The sequence below is a fragment of the Zeus faber genome (genome assembly GCF_960531495.2).
Source record: "Zeus faber genome assembly, chromosome: 18".
Classification (NCBI taxonomy): domain Eukaryota; kingdom Metazoa; phylum Chordata; class Actinopteri; order Zeiformes; family Zeidae; genus Zeus; species Zeus faber.
In genome coordinates this window covers 22,240,363-22,258,398 of record NC_137210.1, presented here as the reverse complement: position 1 = coordinate 22,258,398, position 18,036 = coordinate 22,240,363, and the positions used below count along the sequence as shown (strand labels likewise).

At 43.2% G+C, this 18,036-nt stretch overlaps 1 protein-coding gene across 1 annotated transcript; it reads left to right on the top strand.

The window, feature by feature from the left end:
• The first annotated feature begins 1,215 nt into the window (after window positions 1–1,215).
• lss (lanosterol synthase (2,3-oxidosqualene-lanosterol cyclase)) lies at window positions 1,216–14,493 on the top strand. Its single transcript, XM_080018740.1, has 21 exons — window positions 1,216–1,325; window positions 1,912–2,050; window positions 2,353–2,461; window positions 2,907–3,028; window positions 3,201–3,297; window positions 4,103–4,238; window positions 4,878–4,986; window positions 5,219–5,337; window positions 5,876–5,973; window positions 6,183–6,210; window positions 6,451–6,507; window positions 6,622–6,693; window positions 7,155–7,205; window positions 7,687–7,836; window positions 9,912–10,008; window positions 10,901–11,006; window positions 11,349–11,414; window positions 11,530–11,610; window positions 12,820–12,990; window positions 13,428–13,506; window positions 13,608–14,493. Exons 1-21 carry the CDS (start codon window positions 1,293–1,295, stop codon window positions 13,743–13,745), a joined length of 2,058 nt encoding a protein of 685 aa, XP_079874866.1. The 5' UTR covers window positions 1,216–1,292; the 3' UTR covers window positions 13,746–14,493.
• Window positions 14,494–18,036: the final 3,543 nt, after the last annotated feature.

The following is an 18,036-nucleotide window of genomic DNA, read 5'->3' as shown; positions in this document are numbered from 1 at the left end:
ACAAGTGAATTCAATGATCGGTGTGCAACATTCGAGCACGTTGATTGGTCTATCACCCAAGGGACCCGCCCACCTCTCCGCCCAGCTAACTTGTGATTGGCTCAACGCCCCTCTGCTCATGTACGTCCACCTGCCGAAACGGTCTCGGAAGGCACCGCAAGGGGCGCCGGGAGATGCAGTCTCGCGTTCGGCGTCGGCCGCGGGGATTGCCCGCACCTCGAACTACGTTACCCAGCCGCGCGCTTTAGGGGGGCGGACCCGAAGGAGACGGGCGGAATAATGAGCGGCTTGGGGAAGCTGCGCGGAGCGTCACCTCACCCCGGCCCGCGGCATGACGGAGGCGACGTGAGTACTATGAATTAAATATCATCCACAAATGAATGAAAGTCAGTGATGTCCTTACCGCGCAGATTATACTGCCCCGCGCAGCTATTCAAGTTACGTAAGAAAACACGCGTCTGTGGAAAAGTTCCAAGTGTAAAACTTCATACAATGAAGTCGATAGTGGCAGGAAAAGAATAACAATTGGGAGAAAACATGTGAACTGATTGTTATGGATTGATTGTCGTGAATTGGTTTTTACAAATGAATTGTCACGAATGAATTGCATTCCTAAAAGTTATCGGGGATTAATATAATTATATATATATTCAGCCTCACTGTAATATCCAATTGAGTTGTCATTATTGACATCAAAATGGAATTTCTCATATCAATAATCATAATCAATCACAAACCGTCTCACACATGTTAAGCAACTGCATTTGTTCAAACAGAAATGATGATGTCAGCAGTTGCATTTCTGATATCAATAATTACACGTTTGATATCAAGAAATGGCATCTCAACACGTTAAAATGCCCGTCTCCCAATGCAATGAATGGGGCCAAAGTTTGAGAGTTTCCCTCGTTGAAATGAGAATCCTGATTTCGATGCTTCTGATTCCCAACATTTGCGTTTTGAAGAAAACTGACCTTTGAACTCGGTCAAATGGGAGATCTGACAACGGGAATGATGTCAAAGGAAAAGGGATCGAAAGACAAAACAGCTTGTCCCGGGCGTCACACCGGTGCCCGCTCGGACGTGGAAACGTCCATCTGTATTTCGGTGATCAGAAACGCGCTGCTCCGTCCCATCGACGCTGTTCCTCTGCCAGGCTCCTGAGGAGGCGGGGGGGCCCCTACAAGACGGAGCCAGCCACGGACCTGAGCCGCTGGAGGCTGAGGAACGTCGAGGGGAGGCAGACGTGGAGCTACGTGGAGGAACACGACTCTCCGGACCGGGAACAGACCATGCTTGAAGCCCATTCGCTGGGACTGGAAACGGTAGCGGGGTCTTCTCTTGTCCATTTCCGTGTGTGACGATAAGGGATGGTCTCTCGAGTAGCAAGCTCATTCGATGGTGCCGGGGTCTTTTTTTTTACGCCAAAGGTGCACCTTTGTACTTATTCTTCTACTGTCTGCTTTATAGAATCACAAACCTATTGTGCATACATATATATACAGTACCCATAACAATATTTTTTTTCCTGGGCATATTGCGTTTTGGATATTTCTGTATACTTCTGTTTTTGTTTTGTTTTTGGGCTATCTGTGTATATATATACATATATATGACCATTTAAATTCTTACTTTACTTTTCATTGTATTTTATTTTATTATTATTTTTATTATCCGGTCTTTTCTGACTTTTTCTATGCTAATGGTCAGCAGAGTAATGCATCAAACCTCACCAGAACAAATTCCTAGTATATGCAAATGTTCCTGGCGGAATAAACTGATTCTGTTTCCGATTTAGGACATTTTGTAGGACATTTTTCAACCTTTTTTGATTTTTTTTTTTTGGGGTGCGTCAAATGATCCTCACACGTTTGATGTTTGGTGTCAATTTCCCACAAATCCCTGCACCAGACTAAGTACCTGCCGAGCTCCTCACCAGCTGATACTGCGGTGGATGCAGCCCTGAAAGGTATGCACTTCTACAGTCACCTCCAAGCTGAGGACGGCCACTGGGCAGGAGACTATGGTGGGCCGCTCTTTCTGCTGCCAGGTGAGCTCACCCATTCCCGATTATTAGCCTGTTAATGGTTGAAAAGTTCAAACAAATCTGCAATTTTAATCGATTATATTTGGCCAACATGTGTCAGTTATATTAGTGTCAAACATGTGTGTCACAAGATAAAAAGCAGAGTTTTCCAGGTCAAGTAGAATTGTGTGTGTGTGTGTGTGTGTGTGTGTGTGTGTGTGTGTGTGTGTGTGTGTGTGTGTGTGTGTGTGTGTGTGTGTGTGTGTGTGTGTGTGTGTGTGTGTGTGTGTGTGTGTGTGTGTGTGTGTGTGTGTTCTGCCTCCCAGGTCTCCTGATCACGTGTCACGTAGCACAGATCCCTCTGGCAGAGGCCTGGAAGAAGGAGATGGTCAGGTATCTGCGCTCCGTCCAGCTGCCCGACGGAGGCTGGGGGCTGTAAGTATGAGTTTGTGTCATCTCAAGGTTGTTCACACATGTCATGAACAGCTAGGAATATTGGCCTTTTCAGAGTTTTGGAATGTGCTAAATTTCCACTTTTTTTTCCCACACTTTACTGCATTACCGCCCATTGTGTCATTTTTAAGATGTGAGCATTAAAATTAAATGAGAGGAAAACTCCAGTCTTTTCAACCTAAGCCTTATTTCATTCATCACTGAGTCGACCCGTGTAATTGGCATCAGAATCATTGAAATTGATCCAAACTCCAGTATTGAGAGAAGAGTTGCAGCTGACTACGACGCACCGGGGCCATCCCTGTCGCTAAGGAACATGGTCCCCGGAAAAAAACCCCCAAAGATGTCCTTTTCCAAAGACTGACTAGATCCCTGTGAATGAATCTGTGCTCTGCAGTAAGTGAGTCTGTGTTTTGCTTTTGTGCAGACACATTGAAGATAAGTCAACGGTCTTTGGTACTGCCCTGAGCTACACCTCCCTAAGGATCCTGGGAGTGGAACCCGATGACCCGGACGTGGTTCGAGCCCGAAACAACCTGCACAGCAAAGGTCAGACACAGCCAAGGAAAATAGTCCTTCAAAGTAAAGGTGTTTTATAACGTTTGCTAACGACACATTTAATTATATATTGGTTATTAATCGTCTTTAATGTCATGATTGCTTTAATATATTACTCTGGCACTCATTCATATGGCTAAGAGCAGCTGTGTTTTTTGTAAAGGTGGGGCTGCTGGAATTCCATCATGGGGTAAATTCTGGTTGGCCATCCTAAATGTCTACAGCTGGGAGGGAATGAATACGCTCTTACCAGAGATGTGGTAAGTTGTGCATAGACTATGCTTTGCTGTTCAAGTTCAAGTTCAAGAGATTATTTGTCACATACATACACAAACGGTCGTACATATATGCAGTGAAATGTCATGACACCCGGTGATTACACACAAGCTCTATAAGCTCGAAAAATACTCAAATGTGTGTAATCAGCACGCGGTGCTCGCACAGGCGGCCGCAAGGGGCGGTGTCACAATCGCGATTCTGGGTTCTATAACAAGGGTAAACAAATCTGACAAATTGGTGGAGATATCATTACCAAGGTATCTATTATGCCTGTTGTGATAGTTAACCCTTGTATTATGTTTAGATGTTTAACCAATAAATACTGTTTCGGCCACAAGTGGCCGGTGCTATAAAAGTCACTTCAAAATTTTGATATATGCATATTTAACCTCCTAACCTCCTAATTATCATCATATGACTGACTATCATTACAAACTTGACCAGATATTTCAGTTTTTCTGTCCACATAGGACAGGTTTCCCTTGACCACTCGTTTTTCATTGGAAAGCACACAATACAGATACATCTCATAAAATTAGAATATCATTGTACATTGCCCCGACTGAATCAGACAGAGCTTCAGGCTTTTAGGTGGTCATTTACTGTGCATAATATCTACTTAAATGCTGTGACTCGATTTGTTCGATGTTGAGGCGACAGTGTCAGACATGTCAGTGATGAAGAAAAGGTGAACTTTTAGTTGAAGTCGGTACATGGAAAACTTACGTAGTGCCTTTGACACACATTCTGTACATATCTGTTTTTTTTTTGTTGTTGTTTTTTCAGGCTCTTCCCTAGTTGGATGCCAGCACACCCATCTACGCTGTGGTGCCACTGTCGCCAAGTCTACCTCCCAATGAGCTTCTGCTACGCTGTGCGACTCACTGCCCAGGAAGATCCTCTGATCCTCAGCCTTCGGCAGGTGCTATGTCCTCATTGCCCTGAAGGGGGCGCCATACTCAACACATTACTGCTCCACTTCCATTTGTCTCAACGTCCATTTGAATGGATGTGTGGTGCTTTAAATGATCACACTTGGCTCTGCTCAAAGTTTCCACATTATTTTGTCGGTCTTGTGTATGTATAATGAAAAGTTAAATAACAGGATTAACAGGCTTAATCTGATAAATTAAAAAAAAAAACGTTCACAAAATGAATAGCCTGTTGCAGGATAAGATAAGATTACACTTTAGTAATCCCCGGGGGGAAATGTAGGGGTTCTAGGTTTTCAAAATCCCAGTCTGGGACCCAAACAGGAATGTATACATTTTTCCCTGGGTGATTAAAACACGTTGCTATGATTGCCAGTTTCTGGCGAACCAAAAATAAATTTGGATATCTGCCCAAATATGCAACAATCCAGGGCCTACTGAAATGTCCACCCAAAAAGATCAAATACGATGCAAAATATGCTCAAAATACGACACACTGCCTCGCTCATTGCTTTATGTAGAATTAAATTCATTCTGATTCCGATGAATCTGCTGAACAAATAAATCAACATAAATTAACATAATGAATCTGACAGACGGATGAATGACCCTTGTCCTATTCCTTCCAGGAGCTGTATGTCCAGGACTATGCCACCATGGACTGGCCCGCCCAGAGGAACAACGTGGCAGCTTGTGATATCTACACACCTCACAGCGCACTCCTCACCGTAGCCTACAGTAAGCATTCGCTGCACTAGTCCATGATTCCCGAAACCCTGATTATAAAATGAGGACGTACGCATTACCAATCAAATCCATTGTGTGTCTGTAGTTGCATAACGTCCTTACCGTTATTTTACATGCAATAGAATCCAGAGCTGCCATTATTAATTCCTTTAAATAAAGCTCAAGTGATGAGGTGAAAAAAAGGCATCATTTCCCAAACCTGTTGGCTCCTGTTGCTCTGCAGTGCTGATGAATGTGTATGAAGCGTACCACAGCACAACACTGAGGGGAAGAGCTGTCAAGGAGCTGTATGAGCACATTCAAGCTGATGACCGCTTTACCAAGTGCATCAGCATTGGACCTGTAAGCAAAATTCATTTTTTTGGTGTCACTACTGACAATTAAATGTCCGTACAAAATCTCCACTCACCCGCCTCTCGTGTGATAAAGATGTGTTTCCTCACTATTTCGTATTTTATCAAAGTTTACTTTTTATTTTTCCTTACAATTTCTTTGCTGTTATGTTGACTCTTGATCTGGAAGTACAGTTTGTAGTCTTGAAGTAAGGTATCCCTTATACACTGGTATCAATGGTGCAAAGTACAAAAAATGGACGCTGTTTGTACCTTTTGATTTTATGCATTTTGTTTTGCTGCAGTCTGGGCCGAGCTCTTCATAAAAATAAGCCTCCATGTTGACACTGATACTTTCTTCATTTAGTAAATGTTAAATAGCCACATCAACTAGCACAGGAAGTCCACTACATCAATAAAACTGGGGGGCTATAGGTATAAATTGCGCAGAAATGTATTATTTGTATGTATATTATATGTCAAACAAATTGCATGTTAACAGCAATCACTCAGCAAGGGAGGTGCTGTGCCTCTGTATCTGTCTGCAGATTTCCAAGACGATCAACATGCTGGTGCGCTGGTACGTCGACGGCCCATCTTCCTCTGTCTTCCAGGAGCATGTTTCCAGGATCCCAGACTACCTCTGGTGAGTCAGCCGAGTCCACTCCTCCGTAAAGTCAGCGTTTGATCTCTTTGTTAAATCGACCAAAATCTACCGTCGTTCAGGATTAAATGCATTTGGTGCCAACAACTCAACCTAGAGTTTCTTGGGTTTAAATACGAAGATGCCGCTAGCCAAAGTTTAGCAGCAATAGATAACTAACAAAATAATATTCTCTCTGTCAACTGCTGCAGGCTGGGATTAGATGGCATGAAAATGCAGGTGAGTTTTACGCTTTTCATCTGCACGGCCACTATTTTCTGTATGTCATTAGATGTTCACACGTGCACCAAAATGTAGCTCCTTTGGTACTTACAGATGTCTCCACTGATATAAATCGGTTTAAATCTGAGTTAAAGAGTATTGCTCACAAAAAAGGTTTAAACCTATGATCTATTTTAAATTGTTTAAACCAAACATATAAAAGCCACATCTGCTTAACTGTACTTTTGTCTTAAATAGGGGACCAATGGATCTCAGCTTTGGGATACTTGTTTTGCTGTACAAGCCTTCCTTGAGGTAACACAAACCTACTTGTTTATTTTGACAGTCAGCCCTTTCATATTAAATAGTTCAACGTTTGTCAGTGCTTGGCAACGTGGTAACACTTCCTTTTTGCTCTGGCTCCTTCAGGCAGGAGCTCAGGACAACCCAAGACTAGCTGAGTGCCTCCGACACGCCCATCAGTTCCTCAGCCTCACGCAGGTAGGATCAGTTCTTCAGATTCTTAAATTAGAGGTGTGAGGTCAATTAAGATCTTTATTATAGAGGATCTCCTCTGGCTTTACCAGCGTGAAAGAGCAGCATGAAGGTCACCTTTAAAAAAATGTGTTACAATACTCTCTCTGCTGGACCACCCACATTCATCATCATCATTAACATACCCATGCTCTGTATTCAGCATACACAAATCTACAACAAAGAAAGATGCTTTTCCTTTTTCCTTACAACCTGGTGCAAATTCGTGTGAAATGAGGATCTACCCTTTGTTTTATTTTACAGGAAACACATCTGTTAGTATCCATCTGGTTGTTGTTATAATTCAATTTCTCCTACTATTGTTTTCAAAAATGTCCAAAGAAATAACAGTTTTCTCAAAGGTTCAAATTCTGACTCATTATGTACCACTTCCTTCTGATGCCTGATCTGTTTTGCTCCCCCACCAGATACCTGACAACCCCCCTGAATACCATAAGTACTACAGACAGATGAACAAGGTCAAATTAATAATAATTTCATAGCAGCCTTTCAGGGATGATCGTTATGTGCGCTTGTTATTGTGTCGTTTGTGGTAGTGCCAGTTACGTGCTAAAAGTTGAACTGATATTCATAGATGATGAATACATTTTAATCCGCCATTTTACTTGGGATGCATTTTTATTTATTTGATTTGGTGGCGTCAATTCTAGTACGGAACACAAATGAATTTATCTAATCTAGGAAAAACATTATTGTAAATGGTAATAATTTCCTTAATATAATCATTAGCTATTGCCCATTAGTCATAATTTACCGCCATTTTCATTTTCTTTCTAAATCACACATTATGGGAACCTGTTAAACCAGTATTGATCTGTACATACATTGCGTTTGTATTTTTGTATCCATCCATAGCATGTATTTGTTTCGCGTTACATAACTGGGTGACAGGGATGTCTATAAACAAACTTTTAAATTCCTACATACACATTTTATTAGGGGGGGTTCCCATTCAGCACGCGCGACTGTGGCTGGATCGTGGGTGACTGCACAGCGGAGGGCCTGAAGTCAGTGATGCTGCTTCAGGAGCTCTGCCCCTCTGTTGGACGCCCCGTCCCCTCAGAGCGCCTGTATGACGCGGTCAATGTGGTGAGTGACCGCCGCTTCAGTCCGACGGGCTCCGTGGTACACACACATACAGTACACACACATACAATGGGGGAATCTAGTGGTTGTTTTATGCCTTAATAAGATGTATTTTTGAACTATGCAGTTTGTCATTATTCATTGTTGATTTTTCTTAATTATTCTAAGAGTTGTTGCTATTTCCAAGCTGTTTATTTAAGTGTAATAAACCTCTGTAGCATAAGATAGGGACGTAAGCACCACCCTTCTCATTCATTGATGAGGATTGCGGATCCAAGCTGTTTTTCAGTTTGTTTTTTGTAATATAAATTTTTGAGCATTTTTTCATGCTGTATTTGACAATGACAGTATAGATAGACAGGGAAGAGAGGATGACATGCAGCAAATGGCCCTCATGGATTCGAACCTGGGCCACTGCGGCAAGGAGTTTAGCCTTGAAAATGGTACATGCTCAACCAGGTGGGCCATCACGGTGCCCCTGCTCTCAGGCTCTTGTTGAGGGAGCCACATGTTCAAACAAGAAAATCTACGTGTTCAAACATATTTTACATGGCTGTCTCAATTCCTTGAGTGGTGTCATATTTTATTTGATTTTGGCAAGACAAGTTTATTCGTATAACGCATTTCATACACAATATAAAGGTGTATAAAAATAAGTTAGAATAACAAAAGCACCAAAATAAAAAATAAAAAATAACATTAAAAGACCATAGAGGAAAAAGTCAAAGTGTCATTTATATTAGGCCATGTATTCACTCCACCCTGTGGGCCCACCACCTGCAGGGATAGGCGTTGGGGTCGGGTGCAATGCCAGACAGGTGGCAGGCAAAGGCAGGGGCCTGGGCCTGCTGATCCTCGGCATCGCAGACTAGTTCTAGGGACGTGGAATGTCACCTCTCTTGCTTGTGCTAGTCATGGATTGGCCATAACGAACACCATGTTCCAACATAGGGTGGCTCATAAGCGTACGTGGTACCAGACCACCTTAGGTCAAAGATCGATGATCGACTTTGTAGTCGTGTCATCAGATCTGCGGCCGTATGTCTTGGACACTCGGATGAAGAGAGGAGCAGAGCTGTCAACTGCTCACCACCTGGTGGTGAGTTGGATCAGTTGGTGGGGGAGGCTGCCAGGCAGACCTGGTAAGCCCAAACGTGTAGTGAGGGTAAACTGGGAACACCTGGTGGATGCCCCTGTCCGCGAGGTCTTCAACTCCCACCTCCGGAAGAATTTTTCATGCATCCCGGGGGTGGTTGGGGACATGGAATCCGAGTGGGTCATGTTCAAAACCTCCATTGCAGAGGCAGCTGCCAGGAGCTGTGGTCGGAAGGCAGTCGGTGCCTGTCGTGGCGGTAACCCAAGAACCCGTTTGTGGACACCAGCGGTGAAGGAAGCCGTCAAGCTGAAGAAGGAGGCCTTTCGGGCTTGGCTGGCCCAGGGGTCTCCCGAGGCAGCAGACAGGTACCGGCATGCTAGAAGGGCTGCGGCTTCGGCGGTCACTGAAGCAAAAACCTGGGTGTGGGAGGAGTTCGGGGAGGCTATGGAGAAGGACCTTCTGTTGGCCTCAAGGAAGTTCTGGCAAACCGTCCCAACCCTCACCTCATGTTCATGAGCTCTGGGTAGTGACTGAAAGAACGAGATCGCGAATACAAGCGGCCGAAATGAGTTTCCTCCCTAGGGTGAATGGGCTCAGCCTTAGAGATGGGGTGAGGAGCTTGGAGTAGAGCCACTGCTCCTTCGCGTCGAAAGGAGCCAGTTGAGGTGGTTCGGGCATCTGATCAGGATGCCTCCTGGGCGCCTTCCTTTGGAGGTTTTCCGCGCACGTCCAACTGGTAGGAGACCACGGGGTAGACCCAGAACATGCTGGAGGGATTACATATGCCAGCTGGCCTGGGAACGCCCCGGGGTCCCCCAGGAGGAACTGGAAAACGTTGCTGGGGAGAAGGGGGCCTAGAGCTCCTTGCTCAGCCTGCTGCCACCGTGACGGGAAGTAAGTTAGGGCAATATCTTGTGTTTTTTTAATAAATGTTCTTGTATATGTTTTTTTTAATATATTTTTCTATTTCTCATTTTTGTAGCTGCTAAGCATGAGAAATTCAGATGGGGGGTTTGCCACATATGAAACCAAGAGAGGGGGAAAACTTCTGGAGCTGCTGAACCCCTCTGAGGTGTTTGGTGAGTCCATACAGACACTGCCGCTGCTCAGCGGTGGTAAGGCTGGAAATATTACTCAGTGGAGAAATGCAGAAGGGGAAACAAGGCTCCCCTTTTAAACATGATATAATTTGCATGCGTCATTAGCTTGCATAGAAAAAAATTTGACTGAATTCAGAATGTTTTGCAACGCCGCGCTGCGCAATCTTCCCCGACTGTGACCTATCGGAAGACGGGGGGATTCCCAGTGCGAGGCTAAGTTTGCCATGAAAAGAAGATGAGCTGTGAAATGTTGGGCCATACTGTAGGTGTGATTGTGTCACTGACCTTTCTCTCTTTCTCCATCTCTCTCTCTCTTTCTCTCTCTCTCTCTCTCCCCCTCCATCCTCCTCTGTTGCTTTGACTTCTCTCTTCAGTATTTTTATGTTTAATGTCTTTTTCTAACGCAGCAACACTTCCACCTTTCAAACATGACATCATTTATAGTCATTTAGTTTGACTGAAATCAACAACATCCTATAAAACAACAGGAAATCACACAATTATTATGATATAATACAATGTTTTTTAACAGTTTAATTTTGCAAAGAACATTACAACCATTGAAATGAAAATATGCATCAAAATAAGTGCAAATATAAACAATATCGTGACTTTTTCTCTGACTGTCCTCTTCTTAAAATAAGCAAACCGTGAGAGCATCGGGGACATGGATAGCTGCTGCAACGGCAGATCTGGGGTGCTAATGCGCACTGTTTCAAACAAGATTTTGTGTATCAGATCAACTCTCAGATGCGGGAGCCGATTCTCATCATTTAGCATCATTGATCATCAGTCTTGGGCTGCCTCGTTTGTGAATGGCTCAGCGTTTGGTCTAACCTTCTTTCTCTTTGTCTCTCCTTTTCTCCCACAGGTGACATCATGATTGACTACACCTATGTGGAGTGCACATCGGCAGTGATACAGGCCCTGAGGCACTTCCAGAAGGTTTACCCAGAGCACCGAGCTGAGGAGATCAGGTACATGCAGGCCAGGGTCACTCAACCAGTGAGAGGCGCATTCAGACTTAATTATAAACGTTCTGCTTTGGCTTAGTGTAAAAGCACTCATAAGTAGCCTATATGACCCAAATCTACTTCAGCACTCTGGGTTGACTGGTATAACAATTCTGTCCCATAATAATGGGGCATCACTTGACGCTGATCGGTAAATAGGGTTTAGCCCCTCTTCTGGACTTGCACTTAAATGGTGCTGGCTTGTTGAAACGTTGAAACTCTGAAATGTTTTTGCTTGACATTTGCTGCGTTGTGTCTTATATCCGCTCACTCCGATATCATTTTTATACCAACATTCTGCCTCAGATCCACTCTGAAGAGTGGACTGGACTACTGCCGGAAGCTGCAGCGGCCCGATGGATCTTGGGAGGGGTCAGCTTATTTTTAAGTTTTCACTTAAGGAAAGAACTTTTAGACTAAACATCATACTTGCCAGAGAAGCCACACATTCATTCAACAATTCAGTTTTTTTTCCGTGTGCGTCCAGGTCCTGGGGAGTGTGCTTCACTTATGGAGCCTGGTTTGGTCTGGAGGCGTTTGCCTGTATGGGCCACATCTACCAGGATGAGTAAGATCTCCAAACGCTGCCAACACAAACACAGCTTTGTGGTACGACAAAGCCAATGACATATACAGGACAGGGCCTGCACCTTCTTTTTTTTGTAACCGAACTGCATTTTAATTTCACTTGCACATCTCTCACATGACGGTGTTGCCATTGTTTCCAACAGAGTGAAAACAGACAGACAAAGGGGCATTGTAGTAAGAGCTATTAGAGGCAGTATTAAAGGCGACCTGTTATGCTCCTTTTTGACAAGTTAATATTTGGGCTCTGAGATCCCCACAACAGGTATTTAAATTTTTTATTTTGCAAAAAAATATCACTCCGGGTTGTGTGAGCCAGTGCAGTTTGAGATTTGCTCTGGATTCAGTTGTACTTCTCTGTAAACTTTCACTGATTTCACCTCATCGGTCTGCTAAAATCTCTTTCTGAACAAATTTGAGGCGTGAAATAAGCAACCCAGTTGCCGAATCTTAACTCATATTAGTTCTACAAGGCCTCATTTAAAAACATTTGTTCCGACTTTCGCCACGGTGTCTGGAGCAACGGGGGATTCTTCTTTTATTCAATTATGGGAACTTCGGAAAATAAATCCATCTACATTTATTTTTTGGGGCTGTGGGCGTGGACCCAGTGCAGTCCAATATTGTAGAATATTAAAACTTTCAAAAATAATTGTATTCAAATTAAAAATATACACAAAAATCTTGGCCTGTGTGCCTGATAAATCTGCTATGGTGTGACTCAAATTTTTAATTTTTGCTGCATGCACCTCATTATTCCTCATTTCTCATCGTGTAAATGGTTTGAACTACCCTTGCCCCTTTGTTGGAGGGGGGCCCTGCGTGGTAATGACACGTTATGGCGGTCTCAATTTGCACAGGAAAGCTTGGAAACCCACAATGTACAACATGTTGTATGTCTGATGTTACGATACTGTATGTGCCTTCGCCTGCGCAGCTACCACAATGCATGATCGGAGCTTTGCACCACGCATCAAAGCTTTATATAAACAACGGCTGACATTAACATAAGCACAATAATTTATACCTCAGCAGCCAGTAAATATCTACACTTTGTAACACAGATTTTAATCATTGTGAACAAACACTCGTCACTCTTTGTCATGTCATTTAATTAAGCTATGTCCAAATTGAGTAAAGGAGGTTAAAATGGATTTTTTTTTTAACTTAAAAAGATGTTCCTTTGTCTCAGGGCTGCCTCGGAGGAGGTGCAGAGGGCCTGTGAGTTCCTGCTGGACCAGCAGATGCCAGATGGAGGCTGGGGGGAGGACTTTGAGTCCTGCGAGCAGCGTCGTTACGTCCAGAGCTCTACCTCTCAGATCCACAACACCTGCTGGGCTCTCCTGGGCCTCATGGCTGTTAGGTGAGATAAACTGACACCCGGTGCAAAAATAAAAACAATGCTCGTCCAAATTCTTGTACATTGATGAGGCAAACCAGCAGGAATGTGAGCGCCATGGAGTTGCACTGCGAAGGGATTCATACCTTTACAAATAAAGTTCGGGCCATTTCTATTTTCAGTATCACGTTATGGTACATATATTGTTTTGACAGTACTCAAACTTGCTGACACACTCCGCTCGCGTTTGTTTTGATAGAGTTTGACGGACACTGTGGGGCTGTTAGGTTTGTTATTTTTTACATGTATAATATTTGCATTGGTTGCGATCATGTCCAATTCCTTATTGGGTCAAGTAATTCTACCCTTCATGAAACCTGATATGGTTGCCTCATAACACCACACTAGTCCAACAAGATCTTCTAGTATCTGTCTCTTATTTTTATTTTAACCCTTATTAGGCACCCCGACACACGGGCCATCGAGAGAGGAATACAGCTGCTGATTGACAAGCAACTGCCAAACGGAGATTGGCCACAGGTGCATCCCAAAAACATAATAACATCTCGCCTTAAATTTATGAACCTCTTAAAGCACAACTAAAACGTACGGGAGACAAGTAATTGTCCTCTCTTCTGCAGGAGAACATCTCAGGTGTGTTCAACAAGAGCTGCGCTATCAGCTACACCTCTTATCGAAATGTCTTCCCGGTGTGGGCTCTGGGACGCTTCTCGGCCCTTCACCCCTCCAGCCCCTCGGCCGGGAAGGTCAAGTTGTGATCACCTTGAAGCCCAGCCTTCACCCCGGTGAACTCCAGGAGGAATGGTTGCTGGTTGATCAACGTTGAAGTGGGGGAGGCAGAAAGGACGCTGACTCGGTACATTTCCATATGAATCATTTGGCGTTTGACTGCAAAATAGGCTATCAACCCCTCAAACACGAATTACAAAAACAAACACTTTGTCGCCGTGGTCGAATATTGCTCAAGAATGTTTCTTTGTTGTTGCGTGAGTCGTCTCTGAGTTATCACGGGGAGGGTTTTGCAAAAGAGAATGACATAACCTTGAGGCGATCACGACGGTGTTTGAAGGTCAGATTCTGGAAAAGCTTATCTTTCTTAACACTTGACCGGGCCCGAAGCATGAACTCCACACTGTATGTCTTACTACAACTCATTTCAGTTGGTCTGTTTGTAATTCCTAGTCCCTCTGAATGTTGCCTTAAAGGCTAACTATCAAATAACATGCTGCTTTCCTTGGATTTCTCTCTGCGTTCACATTCCAACATGGCTCATCCCCCTCAACTTTAAATAAATCCATCTCAATGATGCAATGTGCTATCAGTGACAAACTTTTATGAAGAACGCCAGGTGCTTTCCTTCCAATACATACGTTAGAGGATTTGATTCGTGACAGTTTTTGGCTGCTGTCACCATCGATTGTAATTGATTTTAATATTACAATGAAATAAAGATGTTTTTAGTTTTATGTAGATTTTCCCCTCTTGTCAATTTGGACAGGATTCCGGTTAGCTGTGATTCAAATATTCAAATGTTATGTCTTTAAAAAAGGGAGGAAATTCAGTCTGCACCAAAGCAGGTCTTTCAGAGGCCTTTGCGGTGCATGCCTGAAGTTGTCTTTGTTTAAACTGTATACTAATGACATTTCACTGCATATGTATGCTCGTATGTACAGTATATGTATGTGATGAATAAACATCTTGAATTTAATGGTGAATGGATTTGCTTTACTGCATGATAGCGAAGGAGTACAACAACAAAATAGAGAAAATCAAATCACCCCTCTTGGCACTCTGCCTGTCATGTCCACCAAATTATCACTCGGAACATTTTAGACATGCTTATTTCCCGTATTCTCTTTGTTTCTTTTGGCCACGTTGAAGACGGAGCGCCGAGAGTCCTCGGGTAATCTGTAGTAGCTAGCAGTGAGACGGGCCAGATCTTGAATCAAATATCCCTGTTCTGGTACGGACCAGGTGTAGGAGAGAGCGAGGTAAATCTCGGGAAAGGATGAGGATCGGGTCTGCTTTTTTTATCAGGTTTAGAAAGGTTGGAATGTCAACAAACAATCTTGGAAAAAATGCTCCAGCGGGAGGGGGGGGAAAGGCAAGCCGTTTAAATTGATAACTACCCAGCGTGACCTCTATAGCTCCTCAATGTACCCCTTCCATGCCGCGTTTATTTACCGCGTAACACTCAGCACAGTTTGCTTATGAGGGTGGTTCTCTGCCATTAATAACCACCAAATCTAACACCCTGGTTTATGTTGGGGATGGTATTCAGCTACGGCGCCAACCTTTTATTCACTGCCCTTTGCCCTCATTACTGTACAATAGTCAGAGTTTAAAAATGTAAATCAAGGCATGATCGAATGTCTTAAATATGTTTTACTTATCTAAAAAAAAAATTAAAAAAAAAAAAAAGGGTGTGTGCGTGTATCCACTCCTATGTGTGGGTGCGGGGTGTATGATTGCGTACGCGCGCCTATCGCGAATGCAGAATTGTGCGTCTGTGTATCTCTGATTCGTATTGTGTACGATTATCTTAAGTTGCCATCTTTGTCTACGTGGCAGCTTGTTTGTGTAGATGGGGGCAAGTGACAAAAGAAACGCAATTCCTTTCGAGTAGCGTTGGAATGTGCTCACAGGCTGATCGCTGTATCTATTATTAAAAACCTGTTTTTCCTCCACTCGGTATGTTTTCTTTCCCCCCCCTCTCAAGCATGAGCACCTGTAGATAAGGAAGCTGCTACGCCCCCCCCCCCACCTCACATCTCTTGAATGCCAAATCTTGACGCACACAGGGTAACCCAGTGATTTTCCTCCACGGCCGTTCCTCCCACTCCCAAGTGTGGGATAAAGTTTTATCGCGTTTGTTCTTAAATCACAATGGCCGCTCACACCCGAATGAGAACATTAGGTTGAGAACTCATGACGAAACTTGATCCTTCGGTTTTTTCGGAAGTGCATCCGTTAGAGCTTTCTCTTTTGTGTCCTCGCTAATCTCCCAAGATGCCCCAGTAGCTCACATCAACACAACACGCAAAATAATAACAAAGCAAATACAGTAAAAATATGAAAAAAGAAATTGGCAATATATGGACAATTTGGAAAATAATAAATAAACCTAATGATAAGCAACTGATTTAACCCAAAATAACAGAATAACAATAAAAAAAAAAAAAGATTAAGAAGAAAAAGAAGAGGTCATGTCCAAAATTGAAAATGGGTTGAGTGACTAGCAACATCACCAATCAAATTTCCGCTATTGTTTTTTTTTATTTGTGTTGTTTACCCAAAAATATATGTATATTATAAAAAAATCTGCTGATACTAGGACCTTGAAGTATTTCCTTATAAATTCAACCAATAACATCAGAACATTCTTGTTTTTTATCACCTGGCTTCATATTGATAAACATAATAATCACTCTTGTACACATCCTTATAGATGTTGAAACCAATGCCAGTTGATTGGTGTATTTTTGTACTATTATGATGTTTGTGGAGGAACTTCTGGAGGAGGAGTCGCTCTCTATAAAAGGAGAGTCCTTGTTGAGTCAAATCACGACTGACTGCTTGGTTCTGCACTCCAGCTCACAGTAAGTCCACTTCTGAATGACAGATTTCAGTTAAAAATGTGTCTTTCTTTTCAAGATTCAAGAGGTTTATTTGTCACATACATATACATACTTCCATACATATATGCAGTGAAATGTCAATGCAACCCGGTGATTATACACAATATGTTCTAGACTAAACACAATAGCTAACTAACTTCTACTGACTAACTGACTGAAACTAACTGATTCCTAAAACGTAATGCAGTAAGTAAATAGAATAATATAGGATAAAATAAAATTACTCAAAGTAATACGGTGTAGGGGTACAAAATACAAATAAAGGGAATAGACTTATGTATGTGGGATAGGCTATTAGGTATAAACAGATATGTGCAGTATGTGCAGTTTTGCTGCGCACTTTTTAAAGCAGGCCTTTATATTTTTAAAGAGCAGGGTATAGGAATTTTTGTTCAACAGCTCAGTATTTGCATTGTGCTTCAAGTGCCACGCCTTGGAGTTTAAGTGCTTTTTTTGGAGCATTTGAAAAGGCACATTGACACTGTGCAAATGTTTTCAATACACTTTCTGAGCTCGATGTTTTTCAGACTCTAACGCAACAAGTCATTGCATGTGCTGTTGGAATATACAATACAATAATATTTACTGTTTTTCTTTATTTTTCTTTCTGCAATTTCAGGATTTGGAATATAAATATTAACATGTACGGCCACAATCAAGGTAATGCCTGCGGCAGGGCCACAGTTTGTTCTCATCCTGAATGTTTTGAAAGTGTATAGTATTCTACGCAGTACTGCATTTGGGGTGGAATATTTATTTCCTATGTGTTTAACAGGAAACCAATATCCCGGAGGTTACCCTAACTATCCCCAGCAGCCCATGCCAGGGGGGCATCCTCAGTGTCCACCAGGCAACATGCCACCCCCACACTGCCCTCCCCAGCCCTATGGGCCCGCTGGATGCCAACCCATGGCTCCGCCTTATGGAGGACATGGCTACGGACCTGGGTCAGATTGTGGGCAAGGCTGTTGCCATGACCACGGGCATGGTCACGGGCATGGTCACGGGCATAACCATGGGCATGGTCACGGACATGACCATGGGCATGGTCACGGGCATGGTCACGGGCACGGTCACGGTCATGGGCACGGGCACGGTCACGGGCATGGGCCCGACCACGGGCATGGGCATGGACATGGGCATGGACATGGGCATGGGCATGGACATGGACATGGACATGGACGTAGGCACAGACACAAGCGCGGTCACCGACATGGAAAGTGCCACAAGAAAGGAGGGTGGAGTCGTGGGGTAAGATTATTTTTATATTTATTATATTTATATTATTCTATTTCAAGTTTTCTCAGACCAGTTGTGTTTCATTGCTGCTTCTTGAAATAATTAAAACAGTGTAAAGTAAAGCCGACACAGTCGGGTAATGAATACCCACATACAGTACATAGAGTTTCCA

Excerpts from the sequence above, each read along its gene's own strand:
- lss (XM_080018740.1), top strand. The coding sequence starts at position 1,293 with ATGCTTGAAGCCCATTCGCTGGGACTGGAAACG. Across the intron at positions 4,239-4,877 it reads TGATCCTCAGCCTTCGGCAG|GAGCTGTATGTCCAGGACTA; the intron begins GTGCTATGTCCT and ends TATTCCTTCCAG. Across the intron at positions 11,007-11,348 it reads CACCGAGCTGAGGAGATCAG|ATCCACTCTGAAGAGTGGAC; the intron begins GTACATGCAGGC and ends ATTCTGCCTCAG.